The 21,053-nt window shown below is 33.0% G+C and overlaps 1 protein-coding gene across 1 annotated transcript; it reads right to left on the bottom strand.

Annotated features, from left to right (window-relative positions):
• Nucleotides 1-81: 81 nt before the first annotated feature.
• On the bottom strand, nucleotides 82-20,658 carry LOC132759337 (leucine-rich repeat-containing protein 74B-like; the record flags this gene model as incomplete). The annotated part of the gene is given in 10 exon segments (XM_060751092.1): nucleotides 82-218; nucleotides 1,311-1,428; nucleotides 2,663-2,755; nucleotides 9,761-9,955; nucleotides 10,481-10,566; nucleotides 11,459-11,590; nucleotides 12,372-12,465; nucleotides 13,781-13,888; nucleotides 14,298-14,509; nucleotides 20,459-20,658. Coding segments are annotated over 10 exon segments (1,308 nt in total), but the record flags the coding sequence as incomplete, so codon positions are not given.
• Between the last annotated feature and the right edge of the window lie 395 nt (nucleotides 20,659-21,053).

Here is a 21,053-nt window from a genome sequence, read left to right as displayed (position 1 = left end):
TAATGAGATATTGGCATTGGCATATCTCCGTTATATAAGTTAATTTTCAATTGTTACCATATGAAAACAGGAAATGATTACTTTAAGTCCGCGGATGAACTCCCTTCTTGAGACCTGGCCATCATTATCAGAGTCAAACATCCGGAACAGGTCGATTATCCGGATACCTACGGTTCCTAGATACCGTACAACAATTGTTATTGGGTCCTCTGGTTTCACTGAAAGAAATAAGAAAAAAAACTTTACTCCAAACTAAGTCTCCTAGTGACAGTTAATTCTACGCATGCAGGCAGTACAGGTCAAGGTCAGCCAGATAATTCGTGCCGTCAGACCATGATCTGCGTTCATGGCTAATTAGTCAGTACTTGAAATTTTCCATGAAAATGATAAAAAAATAATGGTTTTGTATAGACTGCAATTGAAGATATTAAACATATAGGGTTAAAGCCAGTATCAGAAGCGGACGTTTACACGACCATACTCAAATGCACTTCGTGAATTATATAATTAAGTTCAAAAATTTAACGTTCTAAGCAAGTGCAATACATATGCCTTAGCAATATGCCCTGCATTTGTAGATGGGCGAGAGAAAAATGTACTTATCCTATATCACAGGGTTCCTGAAAAAGAATGTATTAGACAAGAGGTGATAATTGATATTTATTTGATACATGTTTATCGGAAATGTTCGTTTTTTTATCGTGATACATCGGAAATGCCCGATTCTAATTTTTATTGTAAAACGGACTATCCGATTACTGGCATCGTAATTCGTCGTAAATGCACAATTATATTTTTTATCGTAAATCGGAAATGTCCGATTATTGTTATCGTAATAGATCTACATCGGAAAAGTGAAGTATTGTCGTAATGCCTAAAGATGCCCGTTTTTTACGGGAAGATCTGAATCTCTTAGTAGTATGTTTAGTACAGAATTCTCTAAAACGCTTTACACCAAAATAAAGTGATAAAACTCGGTATAAATGGCACACCTATTATTGTAAGATGTATCATGATTCATTATTCATAAGTTTGTGTCATATTGTACAATTGAACTGCCCGTAAATGCCTGATACTTTTTAATATAAGTTTACTATGTTTGTTCAAGGATGAGGAACCTATATCCTCAGCTAAGGTGACTTATAGAACCAAAGGGCCGGGCGTTCTTCTATAGAAAATATATCTATGTGTATGGATATATTTGTAACGCATTCCGTTATTACACACAATTTCTTTACTTACTTAATACTTCAGTACGAACACGTGCGATTTTTAAAGTCTATAATGTAGAAAGTGGACTACACTTTTACCTTTTCTGATGCCAACAACGTCCCTCGTATCAAGAATTCCACCATGAGTAATCGAGAACTGCCGGGTCTTCATTATGTCATTGGCCACCGTTAAAACAGCGCCATTCACGGGGATATTCTATAAAGTATTCATGAAAACTACTCAAATCTCAAGTTAATTATTCTTTTATAAAATATGTTTTATCGAGCTGTGATGATATGGTAAAAATAAATGTGAATAGTGATAAATTGTATGTCAAAAAAGACTGATGGCTTTGTTTAAATACATTAAAATTTTATGAATTTCAAAATAAAGCGTTATTGTCTACTGCCCTAAACATTGTTAGTATTATTGACAAACTAATTCTACTTTTTTTCTTTTCTTTTTTAAACCTTTTTGTCTTGATATAGGCCTAAGTTTATATGCCTAAGTTTATACACGGCAGCTAGTTGATTAAAAGAACACCACTGAAGTTCAAAGGCCAAAAACATACAATTTTAAATATCATTCAAAAATCAAGTGAAATACTTAAAATGGAAAAATCTGTAAAGGATAACAGAGAAATATACTTAAAATTAAATTAAAAATCTATTTTTGTGCGATTCTTAGCCCGATTTGAATAAAAGGCGTTGCAACGCTTTACATATTTTGGTAATTTGGCACACAAAAATTATTCTGTCCAGTAATATTTCAGCGGCATTAAGCTAGGGAAATTAGGTTAGATATTTGTCGCGGGTCATTATGACAAAATATGTAGAAAGGAGGAGGTCCATCGTGTGCAATGAAAAGACCCTTTAAAAAAATCTCGCAGGTTTGTAAGCCTGTTATTGGTTATGCCCTTAGGTTTTTTTTGACAAGTGCGATATATAAAAGTAATGAATTTCAATATAAGATTTCTAATGCGGAATGTTGATATAGAAAATGATCTCAGTTCATTTTAATGAATATCACGATACCGTATATTATATGAATGTGGTATTCTAATGGTTTTTATCGCTCTCCTTGTTTCGGTAAAACAGTAACGCGTTAACAATTACTAAAACATAATTCAAAGCATATTTATTGAAACATTTTTACATTTTAAATTACTGTAAAATAATATGCATTTCTTAATCTCAATTTGTTATTTACAACTATGGTGTGGTATGTTTGACAAATTTATACTGCAAATAAATAAACATGGGTTTTCCTTTTATCGCTCGGCAGGTTCCGGAAACACGAAAATGTACGAACGTTTACACACAAGATTTGACATATAACACAGACTAGTTGTTGAGTACAAAGTATGGAATTTTGTATATTTTCAGTCAAAAATGGCTATATTTTCACCAGAAAACGTATACATATAGGTATAAAATAAATATATATTTACATCTAGTGCTATATGCAAGATTTGACTCTTTCTGGAAGCGACAGCTTTCAACAGTTCATAACAACCCTCCATATTAATAGGATTACTGCCAATCTGAAAAAAAGAATCAGAAAAAGTCAGAATAATCTATATTGCATTTTATGTTTCAATAGCAGTGGTTCAAAACTTAATACATTGGCCAATACGTGCCATGCTATTTTTTCGTAACAAAATGAGAAAAGTCAAAAGGATGGTAGGAGAAATAAGTCGTGTTTTTGCCATAAGTGTTTTGTATTTTTAAGTTGGACAAAACGTTCGAATATTTGTCGCCACGACAACGTGTTTATATGAAATGGCGTGACTCGGCTTCCATAGTAAAACTGCAAAACAAACGTCGTTTCCATTTGGCTTCAATTATGTTTTATTTTTCTATGAAATACATAGAGGACATTGAATGAGTGTTAGTTCAATACTTAATTTATTGCACGAGTTAAATAAAATTATATTATGCGAGCCTCTGGCGAGCATAATATAATTTTATTGAACGAGTGCAATAAATTCAGTAAGGAACTTACACGAATTTAATATTCTATTTATCACACACCCAAAATAAAGACCGTTTAAAGTGAAAAAAGAGTCATTTTTCACTGACGCGCCTATAGTATAACGCTAACAATTAGCGCGTCTTTACACTATGTTTGTATAACGCTAATGACGTCACGTCAAAATTTATTACCCTTCCAGATTTTTTCCGCCTTTTTGATTGGATATTGATCACCCGAAAGAAATTGATATTACCGAGCCAGACGGGTAATATACACAGTGAATTTCCCCGTTGGGTACCCAACATTGTAAACAACATGCGCTGAGGTGATGCGCGTACGGTTCGATTTTACGCTGTGTAAATTCCGATTTACAAGCACTTTTTAACTGTCAAATGATAAATATTTACCAAAGTAGATTAATGATACATATTCTCATCAGTATTGAAAACAAATATGACCTTGTGAAAGCTTGATATTAATTACAAAAAAGTGCGTTCAATAGACTACTCCTTTTCTCTTGTTTACATTCGTTAGCTACAGGAAACAAGAACCGGTTGAACCGGGTGATGCTCCCCGAGAAGGTTCTGGACACAGGAAAGTATAAAAAAACGAAGAAAAGGCAAAAAGTCCAAAATAGGGCAAGGCTGAGTTATGTCTTTTTGCACTACACTTCTATTCAATGAGATCTATCTATCTATAAAGTTTCCTGATGATATCAGAGTTATGTCCCGGGTAAAATTCAAAGTGTTAAAATGAACAAAGGGCAATAACTCCAAAATAAGACCAGGCTTTGTTTAGGTTCTTTAAGCATTGCAGTTCTATCCAATTATATCTAGCTACCTACAAAGTTTCATGTTTATCTCTAATAGTTTTAAAGTTATGTCCCAGACAAAAGTCAAAAAGTAAAAATAAACAAAGGGCAATAACTTCAAAATAAGGCAAGGCAGAGTAATGATTCTTAAGCATTGCACTTCCACTCAATGAGACCTATCTATCTACAAAGTTTCATGTTGATATCTCTTATAATTTTAGAGTAATGTCCCCCACAAAGTTCAAAGTGTCAAAATGAACAAAGGGCAATAACTCCAAAAGCAGTTCTTGTGCACTGCAAACCTACTTAATGAGATCTATCTACCTACAAAGTTGCATGTTGATACCTATTATAGTTTTAGAGTTATGTCCTGGACAAAGTTCAAAGTGTAAAATAAACAAAGGGGAATAATTCAAAAATTAGGTAAGGCAGAGTTATAGTTCTTGTGCACTGTACACCTACTCAATGAGATCTATCTACCTACAAAGTTTCATGTTGATACCTCTTGTAGTTTGACAGTTATGTCCTGGACAAAGTTCAAAGTGTAAAAATAAACAAAGGGGAATTATTCAAAAATTAGGAAAGGCAGAGTTACGGTTCTTGTGCACTGTACACCTACTCAATGAGATCTATCCACCTACAAAGTTTCGTGTTGATACCACTTATAGTTTTAGAGTTATGTCCCAGACAAAGTTCAAAGTGTAAAATAAAAAAGGAATATAAATCAAAAATTAGGCAAGGCAGAGTTACGGTTTTTGTGCACTGCACACCTACTCAATGAGATCTATCTACCTACAAAGTTTCATGTTGATACCTATTATACGTTTAGAGTTATGTCCTGGACAAAGTTCAAAGTGTAAAATAAACAAAGGGGGATTATTCAAAAATTAGGCAAGGCAGGGTTACGGTTCTTAGACACTGCACACTTACTCAATGAGATCTATCTACCTACAAAGTTTCATGTTGATACCTATTATACGTTTAGAGTTATGTCCTGGACAAAGTTCAAAGTGTAAAATAAACAAAGGGGGATAATTCAAAAATTAGGCAAGGCAGAGTTACGGTTCTTAGACACTGCACACTTACTCAATGAGATCTATCTACCTACAAAATTTCATGTTGATACCTATTATACGTTTAGAGTTATGTCCTGGACAAAGTTCAAAGTGTAAAATAAACAAAGGGGGATAATTCAAAAATTAGGCAAGGCAGAGTTACGGTTCTTAGACACTGCACACTTACTCAATGAGATCTATCTACCTACAAATTTTCATGTTGATACCTCTTATACTTTTAGAGTTATGTCCTGGACAAAGTTCAAAGTGTAAAATAAACAAAGGAGGATAATTAAAAAATTAGAAAAGGCAGAGTTACGGTTCTTGTGCACTGTACACCTACTCAATGAGATCTATCCACCTACAAAGTTTCGTGTTGATACCACTTATAGTTTTAGAGTTATGTCCCAGACAAAGTTCAAAGTGTAAAATAAAAAAGGGGGATAATTCAAAAATTAGGCAAGGCAGAGTTACGGTTTTTGTGCACTGCACACCTACTCAATGAGATCTATCTACCTACAAAGTTTCATGTTGATACCTATTATACGTTTAGAGTTATGTCCTGGACAAAGTTCAAAGTGTAAAATAAACAAAGGGGGATAATTCAAAAATTAGGCAAGGCAGAGTTACGGTTCTTAGACACTGCACACTTACTCAATGAGATTTATCTACCTACAAAGTTTCATGTTGATACCTATTATACGTTTAGAGTTATGTCCTGGACAAAGTTCAAAGTGTGAAAATAAACAAAGGGGAATAATTCAAAAATTAGGCAAGGCAGAGTTACGGTTTTTGTGCACTGCACACCTACTCAATGAGATCTATCTACCTACAAAATTTCATGTTGATACCTATTATACGTTTAGAGTTATGTCCTGGACAAAGTTCAAAGTGTAAAATAAACAAAGGGGGATAATTCAAAAATTAGGCAAGGCAGAGTTACGGTTCTTAGACACTGCACACTTACTCAATGAGATCTATCTACCTACAAAATTTCATGTTGATACCTCTTATACTTTTAGAGTTATGTCCTGGACAAAGTTCAAAGTGTAAAATAAACAAAGGGGGATAATTAAAAAATTAAGCAAGGCAGGGTTACGGTTTTTGTGCACTGCACACCTACTCAATGGGATCTATCTACCTACAAAGTTTCATGTTGATACCCCTTATACTTTTAGAGTTATGTCCCGGACAAAGTTCAAAGTGTAAAATAAACAAAGGGGGATAATTCAAAAATTAGGCAAGGCAGAGTTACGGTTCTTGTGCACTGCACACCTATTCAATGATATCTATCTACCTACAAAGTTTCATGTTGATACCTCTTATACTTTTAGAGTTATGTCCCGGAAAAAGTTCAAAGTGTAAAAATAAACAAAGGGGATAATTCAAAAATTAGGCAAGGCAGAGTTACGGTTCTTGTGTACTGCACACCTACTCAATGAGATCTATCTACCTACAAAGTTTCGTGTTGATACCACTTATAGTTTTAGAGTTATGTCCCAGACAAAGTTCAAAGTGTAAAATAAAAAAGGGGGATAATTCAAACAGGCAAGGCAGAGTTACGGTTTTTGTGCACTGCACACCTACTCTATGAAATCTATCTACCTACAAAGTTTCATGTTGATACCTCTTATACATTTAGAGTTATGTCCCGGAAAAAGTTCAAAGTGTAAAAATAAACAAAGGGGATAATTCAAAAATTAGGCAAGGCAGAGTTACGGTTCTTAGACACTGCACACTTACTCAATGAGATCTATCTACCTACAAAATTTCATGTTGATACCTATTATACGTTTAGAGTTATGTCCTGGACAAAGTTCAAAGTGTAAAATAAACAAAGGGGGATAATTCAAAAATTAGGCAAGGCAGAGTTACGGTTCTTAGACACTGCACACTTACTCAATGAGATCTATCTACCTACAAAATTTCATGTTGATACCTCTTATACTTTTAGAGTTATGTCCTGGACAAAGTTCAAAGTGTAAAATAAACAAAGGGGGATAATTAAAAAATTAAGCAAGGCAGGGTTACGGTTTTTGTGCACTGCACACCTACTCAATGGGATCTATCTACCTACAAAGTTTCATGTTGATACCCCTTATACTTTTAGAGTTATGTCCCGGACAAAGTTCAAAGTGTCAAATAAACAAAGGGGGATAATTCAAAAATTAGGCAAGGCAGAGTTACGGTTCTTGTGCACTGCACACCTATTCAATGATATATATCTACATACAAAGTTTCATGTTGATACCTCTTATACTTTTAGAGTTATGTCCCGGAAAAAGTTCAAAGTGTAAAAATAAACAAAGAGGATAATTCAAAAATTAGGCAAGGCAGAGTTACGGTTCTTGTGTATTGCACACCTACTCAATGAGATCTATCTACCTACAAAGTTTCGTGTTGATACCACTTATAGTTTTAGAGTTATGTCCCAGACAAAGTTCAAAGTGTAAAATAAAAAAGGGGGATAATTCAAACAGGCAAGGCAGAGTTACGGTTTTTGTGCACTGCACACCTACTCTATGAAATCTATCTACCTACAAAGTTTCATGTTGATACCTCTTATACATTTAGAGTTATGTCCCGGACAAAGTTCAAAGTGTAAAAATAAACAAAGGAGGAAAAATTCAAAAATTAGGCAAGACAGAGTTACGGTTCTTGTTCACTGCACACCTACTCAATGAGATCTATCTACCTACAAAGTTTCATGTTGATACCTATTATACTTTTAGAGTTATGTCCTGGACAAAGTTCAAAGTGTAAAATAAACAAAGGGGGATAATTAAAAAATAAGGCAAGGCAGAGTTACGGTTCCTAAGCACTGCACACCTACTCAATGAGATCTATCCACCTACAAATTTTCATGTTGATACCTCTTATACCTTTAGAGTTATGTCCCGGACAAAGTTCAAAGTGTAAAATAAACAAAGGGGGATAATTCAAAAATTAGGCAAGGCAGAGTTACGGTTCTTGTGCACTGCACACCTACTCAATGAGATCTATCTACCTACAATGTTTCGTGTTGATACCACTTATACTTTTAGAGTTATGTCCCGGACAAAGTTCAAAGTGTAAAAATAAACAAAGGGGAATAATTCAAAAATTAGGCAAGGCAGAGTTACGGTTCTTGTGTACTGCACACCTACTCAATGAGATCTATCTACCTACAAAGTTTCATGTTGATACCTCTTGTTGTTTCAAAGTTATGTCCCAGACAAGAAAAGGGGACGGACGGACGGAAAGACGGACGGACGGACGGATGGACGGACGGACAAGGCGGCGACTAATTGCTCCCCCGAAATTTTTCGGAGAGCATAAAAATACGTCATGTATTTATGTGACGTCATGTTGTGATGAAGGGGTACCCTAAAGGGAATCTTATTTCGACGTTTCATTTGAAACAGCAATGATTTGTTAAAAAAATCGTCTAAACTCGACAGGGGAAGGGTAATAAAATTATTATTTGGGTTTTGGAGTGATATATGTGGATATATTACCTGCCAAGATAAAATATCACCCTCGCCTGATATAAAATCTTAGCAGGTAATATATCCACATATATCACTCCAAAACCAAAATAACATATAATATGCACGGCCGTGCAATACCATTTTTACGGAGTCGCAAAATCGGCACGGGTGTGTGATAAATATTTTTTCACTGGATGTTATAGGATTGGAAGAAAACATAATCAAATATGCAACCATTTTGTGCGTCCAAGCGCACAAAAGCAATTCAGTTTATGGAAAACATGATTAAATGGTAATTTATTTATGTGCTTGAAAGTTATGTGAAGGGAATCGAAATGAAGTTTGTTTAATGTTGGGCAAACAATTTCCTCTTTTATGAATTATATATTGGTTGTTGAACCTGTACCTGTAGCAATGAAATAAGTTTAAACGTATGTAACGGAAATACACCCTATTAACTAACTATTCATTATTCTCGCTATTTGTTAAAACTAATTTTGGTTATGAATGTAGCCAAGCATAGGCATGCAGGTTATTAACTTTCATCTTAATTATTTTTGAAAAAAAAACGATGCTAGCATACGCACATAATTATATATTTTATATAATACTTATGACAACAGGGCGCTAATAAATCAACGTTTAATTACTGAATTTAAATGAAATAATTAATAGTTATTTTCTATCTCTCTTTCGGGACCAGACATAAAATAATTGTGATGTATATGTATGCGATCATAGAAAATTCTTTGAAAATAGCAAATATGGTAAACGGAATATTTATGATTTGCATAAAAGCATATTTGATATATCAATGTCTTGCAGACTTTAATTAAAGGCACATTATGCATCAGAAATCCATTAAAAAATCTTTGGAAATGTCAAACATGTGTTTAATAATGTTTATAAAATAGATTCAGTGCATGAAGATGTTTTACAACTGAAAAAGTAACCCTGAACAGGCAGTTATGTGTCGTAAAGGTAGCAAAATGTAAATAAAGTAGTAATTTGACTTCCATACAAAATACTTATTTACTATAATTATACTAACTGCACACAGAACTAAAGATGTATGTATATATCTATAAATCAAATAAAGCAATTGAGTTTGTTTTTGGAAACTTTTAAGGTAGATTCTATAACAAAAAATTGTTTTTTCTTTTCTTTTTCAGAAATAAAATGAGAGCATTTCTGAGACATTATGGGCCTTTAACGGTGTAAATTGGAACATATCTTACTTTCAGCATCTGCAGTGTTGAGTTCTTTTTCAGGCCTTTGGCAACATAAGACACACCTTCCCAGTTTATTCTGTTATTGCTTATATCAAGATATTTCAAACATGTGTTTTCTCGTAAGGTATCTTCCAATGCCAGACTTCCTTCGAACCCGAGTCCGTTCATACTTAGGTCCACATTGATTAATGAATTATTTTTCTGGAAGGATAATGCTAAAACGATTCAGATACTCATAAAAACAGAACATTCAGGTTATTTTAGAGATAGAAAATCTACAGTTATTTTAATTATATTCAGGATATCAAAATCGATTTTTGCATTATGAATACAAGGAGTGTAAGGTAAATTTCACATTGGTGTCTTGTGCACCGGCAATTCCTATTTTAAAGTAGTTTGTCCTTCTTTAGCAAAATTTAATGTTAAGCATGAGGAACGTGCGGAGTTAGTTTAAAGCAGCATGCAATCAGATTCATGATAATTTTCATAAGTTTTAAAATAAAATAATAGGAAGTGAACAAAGAAAATCAATTTCCACATTGCAAACGGCATTTACAATCTACATGAATTTCTAAATAACGATTAAAATATGCATAAAAAAAACGTATTTCTTACTCCTTTCTTTAAGCTTCTATATTAAAACCTCATACATTGACATTGTTAAATTGCAAATTTTAAGCAGGGTAATCCAATATACAAATAAATCAGAGTAAACGAATTATTTACCTGTAACCCTTTTAGTATACCAACTGCACCTTCCATTCTTATATGATTCCAACTAAGGTTTAAAGACTGCAAAGAAGTTGTGTCCCCTGTTTGTACACAGAAATAGTTGGCAACATTACGTGGTTTTACGTTTGATTCAATCGCGAATTTTACAGAATATATGATGATTATAATGATGATGATGATGATAATTTGATGATGATGATGATTTGATTATGATGATGATGATTTGATGACGATGATGATGATAATGATGATGATGATGATGAGGATGGCAATGGTACTGCTGATGATTTAAATAATTATTATGACAGTCAAAGACATATTTAGGGAGTATAGTTTTGGACTTCTTATCCACAGAGACCGAACCAGAGCTATACATTTCCCATCACCTTCATGTATATGTCAGCATGGTTATAACACCCAGGACGTGCATTTACAGCGCTTTGTTGCACCGTATACGGTTTACGACGTATATAGCTTTCATGAAACCTGCAAACGTAGGCTAAAACGTATACAGCTTATGGTGAGCTGTATTCGTTAGGTGACAACTTACACAGCTAACGATAGTTAAAAACGTTTGATACGTACATAAACCCGTAAATATGTAATAAGAAAAAGACAGCAGACAGGAATATCTAGCTCTCTGGTAGCTGTTAAGCGGAAATTCTGTAGTCTCGTTACCGCCGTAATCAGTTACCCTCGAGCTAGATATTCCGGTCTGAACCTGCAGCCGGTGTAAGATCCTTAAGCAAAATAATTCTTTTTTATCATAACCAGTAGATCAAAGTCCATTGTTTAATGTTTTAATGACAACTTTCAATGAGTTATGTATAGTTACATGCATTTTTCATGTTATACATAAAGGTATAAATACTTTAAGAATTTCTAAGACTTAAGGATTTGCCACCTTCTGGTATTGGTTGGTTTCCCAATATAAAACCTTATCGATAATTAATCGATTAATTGGATACTAACCAATCGCTCGTCCTAGTTTCTTACTACCACCAGTTCCTATTATATTGTGACTAAGGTTCAACCATCTTACACTGTTATTATTTTGTAATCCTGCTGCTATGAACTCACACTCCCTGTCGCCCAACTTTGTTCCTATAACCATTAAAATACAAAGCTGTTAACTAAAACATTTAAAAGTTTGTGACGTTTGCTAAATAGTAACAAAATGCACGGCATTCATATAGGAAAACCTGCTCTTGGATTTATCTGTCCATAATTAAAGTTCTTTTAGCAGTATAATATTCTACTTTGTACAGTGACAACAAAAACTACCAAGGTCGACAATACGGAATGAGCTTTATTTGATTCCACAACAAACTTTTTAAAAATTTAACATTAAAAAAAAGGATTTGTTTTTCTAGCGCAAATGCCAAAAAAGTTTACAATTAAATTATTGTCTTGCAAATCTGCAAATAGATTTTCCACTATTATTTAAATCCTGTTTATCGACAAACGCACATCCAATTAGTTGAATAAAGGGAGGTAATACTTGAAATATTTCTCTGAAAAGCTAAACAGAGTTATTTAGATATGATTAAAGAAGTTGAGTAAATATTTATGTCATTTATTTTAGATTTTCTGTTCTATTTAAAATGATGGAATTATTTGATTTAATTATATATATTTGAGTTCAAAAGAACATGATATTTATAATGAAGAACAACAACATTCAGTTCAGATTATTTTAGTTGAAAATGAATCATAAGCAAGACTGATTGTTATTCCCATTGTGTTTAACATTTTAACAAGTTACAAAATTTATTTTTCTTTCAAAATCGCAAAGATATGCAACACTGAAAGATTGTGGTACTCGTAGCTAAGAGTTATTGTAAAATTAGTGAAAAGAAATAAATTAAACACAAAGCAATTTTACCGGATAGATTGATGTGTGTCAAACACGTTGTTTCTCGCAAAATCTCGTCAAGAGCCATTGCACCAACTACTTGTATTTCATTTTCTGATAAACTCTGAAAATATAGCTCATTAAATATTAAATCTGCTATGCACTTATTACATAAAACTTATGTCATATGCAGATTATAACATTTGTGTCCTTTTCTCTGTAAAATCAGTGTCCTACGAAAATATCATTGTCTCTGAATCCACGGAACATATTCCATACATACTACATAAAATACCGATGCTAGTATAGGTAAATGGCCTGGGTTACCGATGATGCGAAAACATATAATATACTCTTTGTTTCGGACAAAAAGCTTGAGATTTTCTGCCAAAATGATCTTGCATAAGAAAAGATCAAAATTGATGATATTACGAGTATAATTCAGATTCCTTTCACGTGACAAATATTGCTGTTTTAAAACAACCATAAGTATTCCTTTTCTTCAAATATTTGCCATTTCTCTTTATGTACGCATCAAAATTAAACGAAAAACATTATGATGATTTTTCTAAAACCATGGAGATGGGCATTACGTAATTCTTTTTACATAGATTTCCAAACCATTGCGAAGCTGTTATATTATACATATAAAACAAATACTAGTAAACTAAAGAACAAAAAAAAGTTTTCTTCCGACTTCCCTTCGTGGCGTGCACGTCGCTCGGAAGGCATAGGTCACACCAGATGGGTGACCTAGTTAGGTCACTTAGCTGGTGTGACCTAACCAACGACGAAGGGTGTGGCCCTAAAGAGAGCTGCTGCTCCCGGAAGAGGTGCCTTTCCTCTATTGTCATTTGTTCATGAAGCGAGGAATTTGGTCCTAGAGAAGGTCTACGACGATCGACAGCTTGAAAAGACCTCCGTCGCGGCTCTACGACATCGACGACGTTGCAGGCGAATAAGTCCTCCGTTGCAGGCTCTACGTTACCAGCAATCGTAATAGAGGCCGACTAGTCTGGGACATATGGGAAACCGGCGCCCAGTATAAATAAAACCAAAAACAACACAAAAAAAGGACAAAAGTTTTCGTGTAATTCGTGTAATTCGTGAAAGATGTAATTTATTTCACTATGCGCAATTAAGTAGGCATTTGTTATTTAGCTTAAAGGTAAAGAATAAAGTATGTAAAATTATTGTAAATGATGCAAACTTGTTGAATTATTTTGATAATCATACAAAGACCTTCTTAATTTGCTATTACCAATATTACCAACCAGAATGATGGGTAACAACGGACGTTGTTCCTTATTGACCACTGCAAATCCTTCAAAAAAAAAAATAACAAAGCAACGAAACTACAAATGTGGCTTAGTTAAAACACAAATGAACAAATATGTCAAATACATTTAGATCTATATATTATTTCATGATTTACAAACCAAGCTTTTAATATTTGAATTGGTCCTCACTACATTGATGATTGGTACCAAGTTTTCACCAACTAAACCATTGTCTTCCAGTTCTATACTTTCAATACAGGTGTTGTTCTGTAAGATAAACAAACCGGATTGTATTTGGTGTGATAACGCGACATTGTTGCAAATTAGTGATGTTGTTTTTGTCTTAATTATATTTGTATTAACTTTTTAATGCCACAAGCAAGCGTTTAAGTGAAATGCTAAAGAAGAACAAAGAAAAACATTATATTATATTCTAACGCTCTTAATTGCGTCTGTTGCCGAATGCTTTTACGGCTACAAGTGTTGTTTTTGCTGTCGTTGTTGTTGCTTTTTGTTGTTGTTATTGTTGTTGTTGTTATTGTTGTTGTTTCACTTGCTCATTTTGTACGTTGTTTTCATTTCTCGTATAAACATAAAATCCGTTTCTTATTTTCTATACACTTTTCGCGAATTATGACATTGTCATTTATGGTCACGTGCTATGTAACCAACTTACCCATAATGCACAAGCAAGCGCTTTGCAATGACTGCAATTTATTCCAATATGTTGAAGACGCATGTCTTTAAGCGGAAGTTGTTCCGAAATCCTCCGAATCGGTACTATTTTTAGATTGAAGCAGGCGTCTTCATAGGACACGTGACCAATCCCAAAATTCTCTTCCTCCTGCCTTTTGTTTTTCTCTTCATATCTCTGTGTTATGCTTTCTTCTGTAAAAAAAATAATTATGATTTCGAAATTCAAATGAATGATAAGTTGCTTTTAAAATAAGTAACTTGAAACGTCTTTTATAGACAGGACTGACTTTGAGAATTTGGCCCTCTATAAGATGCTAGAGGCATTTTGTAGTACAAGTGGTATCTTGGTGTATTTTACCTATTTAAGGTATGCTGAATCCGATTAAGGTGGATACCAAACTGAAAAACTTGATCTTGACCATTGAAATGGCTATTTAAAATGACCACTAAAATGGCCGCCAAATTTCTTTATCATAAATGGATGATATATCAGATAAAACTTTAATGAAAGGAAAAGCCTGAAATGTGTCACAAAGCATCTTTAGGTAAAAACAAATTAAACACCAAAACAGAATTAAAAAAAGCCAATCCAATATGGCCGAAAAAAATCCAAGATGGCGGACATTTTCTTAAGGCCAATATAGGAACCGCCAAATTCTTTATCATAAATGGATGATATATCAAATAAAACTTTTAAAGATAGGAAAAGCCTGAAATTTGTCACAAAGCATGTTTAGGTAAAAACAAATTAGACACCAAAACAGAATTAAAAAAAAAATCCAATATGGCCGAAAAATCAAAGATGTCGGACATTTTTCTATAGGCCAATATAGTAGTAATATAGAAGTAATATTAAAGATATTACTGAATATGTTAAGGCATTTAAACATAAGAGACTAGAATGTAAGAGATAAAAATTCTAGAAAGTCTGTACTCCATTGAACAATCACTATATTTACGGTTTACGCAGCGAACACTTCACTCTTCCCTGCCCTATCTGCTAAATATAAAGCATTCAAGTATTTTATCTGGCACTCTATGCAAGCATATAGAGTGGCTACTCAGATTCCTAGTTATATTTGCATAGCACTATATGCCAGTATTTCTTTCAACAAGGTTTTTAAACTTGACTAACCACATGAGAAATTTCTAAATAGTTTACCCTTACTCCTCAGAGCTGTCCAATGCAATTCACTTATTGCAATATTGAAATTCAGGAAATATTAAGTAGGATGATTAATATTGTCATAAGAAATTTAAAACCAATAACGCTTATATAACAGCTTGGATTAAATTTTGCTTCACTAAAGGATTTCTTATTACTGTCAAACAACCCTATCCTCCCATGCATGAACTGGTTTCCAAGTCAGATGTCAGTGAATGAGGCTTCATCTTGAGACTAATGCATCATCTAAATACACATCTACATATCTACCACCTGAACTGCATGAGCATCTAGAGGATTATATTTTGATCCTAGTTAAAATGCCCTATCCAGCGACTTACAAATTTTATTTATTGACTCATAAGCAACAACATTAGGAAAAAGCTATGTTACTATGATGTCAATAATTGGAGTTTCTTTTCATAATGACATTGTTATAAAGCCAAAGGATTCAAGCTAAATAAGAGTACAATTATGAAAACCTTTAATTGCTAGAAAACCTTTAGGCATGTGATCAACGTAATAATATTTCAACCTCGGTTGGCTTGAACTACCGATCTCTCGAACAAATTTGCACAGGCCCCCCGAGTTCGAGCAAACGAAGTTCGACTGTATATTTGTTTCTATTATATGTATATTAATATATATTTTTCTCAGAAAATTTTACATCACCAGTTCGACACCGAAATATTTTACAACTAAAAGGAAAAGAATTCTATTAGACCTAGTCTTTCGTTCTAATCCTCTTCTTTGAATATTGTCAAATTTTGTATGTGAATATATTTCAAATGTTATTATGTACATATTCTGAGAATAAATATGTTTAAACTTAAACCTTTAATTATTATAAATAACGAAATGGCATTGGATTTTTCAATGTTTAGCGTGAGCTTCATAATGACCATGTCAAACAGTCAGTCAGAATGTCTGAATCTTATAACGGCCGACTTATCACGTTATGGATGTTTTTTCATGATGATTGAGTTTTCTATTCATAATGTCATGGTGAAAATGTATCAGCTCTGAATTGCAAGTGCTAATGCGCCCAATATTGCACAGTTAATTAATAAAGCATATTATAAAACTCATATTGAATCAAAAACTTCCGAGCCCTTGGCCAGACTAAGAAAAAAGTATTTTCGTTTGCAGCAACATTTATCGCCCTGTGAATTTGTCATCGAATGAGATGTCATGGTTATGACTTCAAATTCTGCTAAATGCTCGTTTAATTTTCTTCACAAGAAACCCTATACCAACCAATTTATAAATAATTAACCTTAAAAAAGCCATTATATTATGCAAACGTTTTGGCTTTCTTTTAATATAACAGTAACTTGTACATGAAGCTCGCACAAAGTAGGTTACGACAAAGTGTTCTACTGTGATGTCAGCCGAACAGATAAACTACAACATGCATATCCAGGCTAAAATTGCCCAAGAGTTTTGTAATTGTAACCATTCAACACATTACTACTGCATGAAATTGTATGTACATACATACCGAATTCAAACAAAAAAGTTTGCTTTGTATTATCACACGTATGTGATACATTCATTTCATTACAAACAAAAGTATTTGAATACTCATCTAAATATTCCATATTTGCATAGGTTTTGTTATTCAAATATTTTCTAAATTTGTTAATAAAACACAAAATAGCTAGGTCTTTGCAATTTTAAAATGAGACAATAGAAAGTAATCAGAAGTTATCATAATAACCCATGGAAAATAATGTTATTTTGTCAAGTTAGAGTAATTCATTGTAACTGTTGTAAAAGAATAAAAAATAATCACTTACGTTTGAAAGTAATTTGCCCAAGATCTGATTATGGCTACTACAGCCCATAAGACGTGTAAAATTTGAGCAATTTGTTTCTAAATGTTATGATCCACTTAATCGCTGGGTATACTTATATAATTCAGGCACGCTTTTCTTGCAGTTATCCTTACCCCCAACATTACTAAATGGTCAGAGGTTGAGCCACCCTTAATCTACTCTTCCCCCACCATTACTCGCTGGGACATTTCCCTTCCTATAGGTACCATAACCAACCTAAGTCCCCAAAACACTCAGCATCAAGGGCAACATTATTTAATCTGAGAGTGAGCTTCCCATATAAAAGTTGTAGGAGAGTGATCAGAAGACTCGTATGACCGTATGATTGCTTATCAGTTCTTACCACCACTTCTCTACCACTAATCCCTAACTACCATACATTTTCTGCGTTTACCCCCAAAAATATGGACAAATAGTCCTGTTGGTATTTACTGACCGATGAGTTGGCTTAATTGATTGTGTTAGGATCACTAAAGTTAGTTTTAAGCCACCCGTAATAGATTAACGTGTCCTAATAGACTTGTTTTATAGCAAGCCACGCTTATAAATGCTAACAACTTTCTCAGCGCAAGTATATAACCTGCTTGCCAAAACTTTAAATATTCACCAGGTTCTCAATTGCGTTTAGCTGATTCTTGTGGGATTTGTAAATGAAAGCGTTACAGTTGCGTTTGCTATTGAATTTCCAAAGCTCAAATTACCGATAGCCTTGACCAAAATAGGTTCAAAATCAAATCAAAATGGCATGATACGCTCATAGCCTTATTATTTTGCAGTGGAATCCATAAAATCCCTTAATTAAAAAAATGTTTCCTAAGTAATCTCCAAACCAGTCAATCCTAATTTTCTTACAAGTCACTTGTTTACATTACCGTACCTAGATGTATTGTTATTTTTGCTGTTCCTGGATGGCGACATATTCAATTATTAAACAAGATTCAACCATTTCCCCCATAAGCCATTCAAAATGCATACTATATTAATGCCACATGATAACAAATTGAAAGACAAAAAACCTCAAAAAGGGACCCCTAATGTGCATGCCACCCACCATGTTTTTGTCGTGTTATCTTTATATAGAATTTAACTACTTTCTTGATACGCAAACATTGAATCCAGTGTGTGGGCTTCTACTGAGTAAACAATATATGGGATCTTTCTATTAAGAGAAGAAACATAAGCTCTTTTGTTCAGGAACGAAAACCCGACTGAATGGAGATTTCTAGCGATTTTGGAAATCCTAATAATTGAATTTATTCCTATCTGCCCTTTAATCGTTTTTATTTTTAAGACCGACAAAGCCTTTATCACATTCTTGAGCAGTAAACAAAAATCCAGAAAACAACATATTGAAAGACTAAACGACTTATCCAAACCAATGTTTCAAACTGTGACAAATACTGGCATGTGTACATATAACGAATGGGCACTCAATTCATGAGTGTGGGGTAATATATACATTTAAAACAATATTGAGAGCTTTATTGCATAACATAGTACAGTTCTTTCAAAGCTTCAGTATCAAATCTATTCAGTAAATTCTTAAATATGATATTAGTATAACAAAGAAATGTAGTTTTAGCTTACATGATAATAATAATCATGCTTTGCGAAATAAAAATATATATGACCTTTATGACCTTGTTTTTGAGTGATTTTTACGTGTTAACCTTATATATTACTAGAAATTTGTTATTAATTAACTTAATAATTGTATAAACTTAGAGAATATTGAATAATCATTTGATTTTGACAAGAATAATTAATTGCGTCATATTGTATCATAGTTTTAATGACCTATTTTAGTATTTTTAAGCGGCCATTTTGAATTGACCTTTTGAAGGTCAAGGTCAATTTTATTTTCTTGGTATCCACCCTCATCGTCTTCAGCATACCCGTATTAGGTTAAAACACTCAAGATACCACTTGTACTATAAAATGCCTCTAGCATTCATATTTTCTTAAAATCAGTCCTGTCTATTATACAAAAATCATTGAACATTTTAATTATTAAATTTAAACTTCATTTTAATCGATGTGATAAGTTGGTTTTAGCTAGACATCACGGAAGAAATGATAGTTTCTGAACACTTCTTTTGAAGAGATCTGTTTAAATAACTCTTCATAAAATCCATACAGTAACAAATGAAATCAAATGAAATATAAGAAAGGCGTTATAACGCCAACAAAAAAACGCACAATAACGCAAAACAAAAGGTGTAATAAAAAATTAAAAGTGTTATAACGCATAAAAGGCGTTATTTGGCGAAGCAGAAGGCGTAATAACGGGAAACAAACAGTTCGGACAACTATGTGTCCCTTTCTCGTAAAAGAAGGGGAAAGAATTCCCCGTACGAGAAATAGACAAAGAGTTGTCCGCTCTTTTAATAAAGGGCATACTTTAAAATTGTGCCATTGCCTTATTGTTATTGATAAGGAGGCTAAATTTAATACATATGTTTTGAATTGGCTTATATAAAACAATGGTTGGTATCAGTTTACGTCCTTTTACCTTCTGAATTTGTAAACTTTACTTTTCAAGCTTCCATTTTTTAGAACTGCCTATCAAGCTGGGCATATCATTTTTAATGACATACAGTAATCACACGATGTCCATCAATTCATATTTACATATGGCAAATAATAACTTGTTCTAGAACATAGTATTTTTATTTATCAAATAAATTGTCATTCTAAATTACTTAGAACTAGATAACCATTTGTTTTCAAGAAATATTTTGTAAGAATATCCAAATAAAACATTTCAATTATTTTCATCAATATTTGAAATACTTATTGAAAATATGCCACTGTAGGTAGACCAATCCACTTTAACGTTTTCCTTACATTTATTATTTGTTATGGTTACAACATAACAACGTTAACACGGAACTATTTTCCATATGCTTTTGATTTAAAAACAAAACAATTATATAAATATTTGATAAGTTTATATTCCGTATTAAATTTATGGCACACGTTGAATAAATAAAATAAAGCAATATGTGTGAAGTTGTTGAAAATTCGTAATTGCATTTGTCTACGCCTTAATTTACAATATTCGCCGTAAATTCAATATGATGTAAGCATTTAGCTTCAAACCATCACTTTATTAATAAGTATACAAACAGTATTTACCGTTTTCCTCTAACTCTGTATCATAATCCAAACTACTGTCACTGTCCGTGTATATGTACACTTTAGTGTCGTATGCTAAAGTTTCATCAGACACAAGATTTTTCGATTTCTTTAACCTTTTCACTTTTTTCATATTCTCTTTGTAAATAAAGCTCTTTCTTCTTCTTTTTCTTCTTCTTCTTTTTTTCTTTCTTTCTTTCTTTCTTTCTTTCTTTCTTTCTTCTTTCTTTCTTTCTTTCTTTCTTTCTTTCCTCTTCTTCTTCTTTTTCTTCTTCTTCTTCTTCTTCTTTTTCTGTTTCTTCTTCTATTCTTTTCTTATCGGGAGATTTTCACGTCAGTCCATTTAAGTAAGATTCACTTCCAGTTGGACTTTAAAATTCGCATTTCCTATCCTTTTTCAGCGTCAGTTATTCAGGTGTGACTGACTTATTTACGTAATTTACATTGTAAGATAATTCGTGTTTGTAACTAACATATACATTTTCTAGGCTAGTGTTTGATTATAACACAGGGGTGTATCTTGTCTTAGTGGTAAGACCTAGTGGCTAGAAAACCAATATTTCACTACTTGCGATGATTATATTATTCATATCAA

This window comes from Ruditapes philippinarum, unplaced genomic scaffold, assembly GCF_026571515.1.
Source record: "Ruditapes philippinarum isolate M1 unplaced genomic scaffold, ASM2657151v2 ctg9513_1_1_1_1, whole genome shotgun sequence".
Taxonomy (NCBI): Eukaryota; Metazoa; Mollusca; class Bivalvia; order Venerida; family Veneridae; genus Ruditapes; species Ruditapes philippinarum.
Note: the sequence above shows the minus strand (reverse complement) of the source record. Positions and strands in the feature narration are given on the sequence as shown.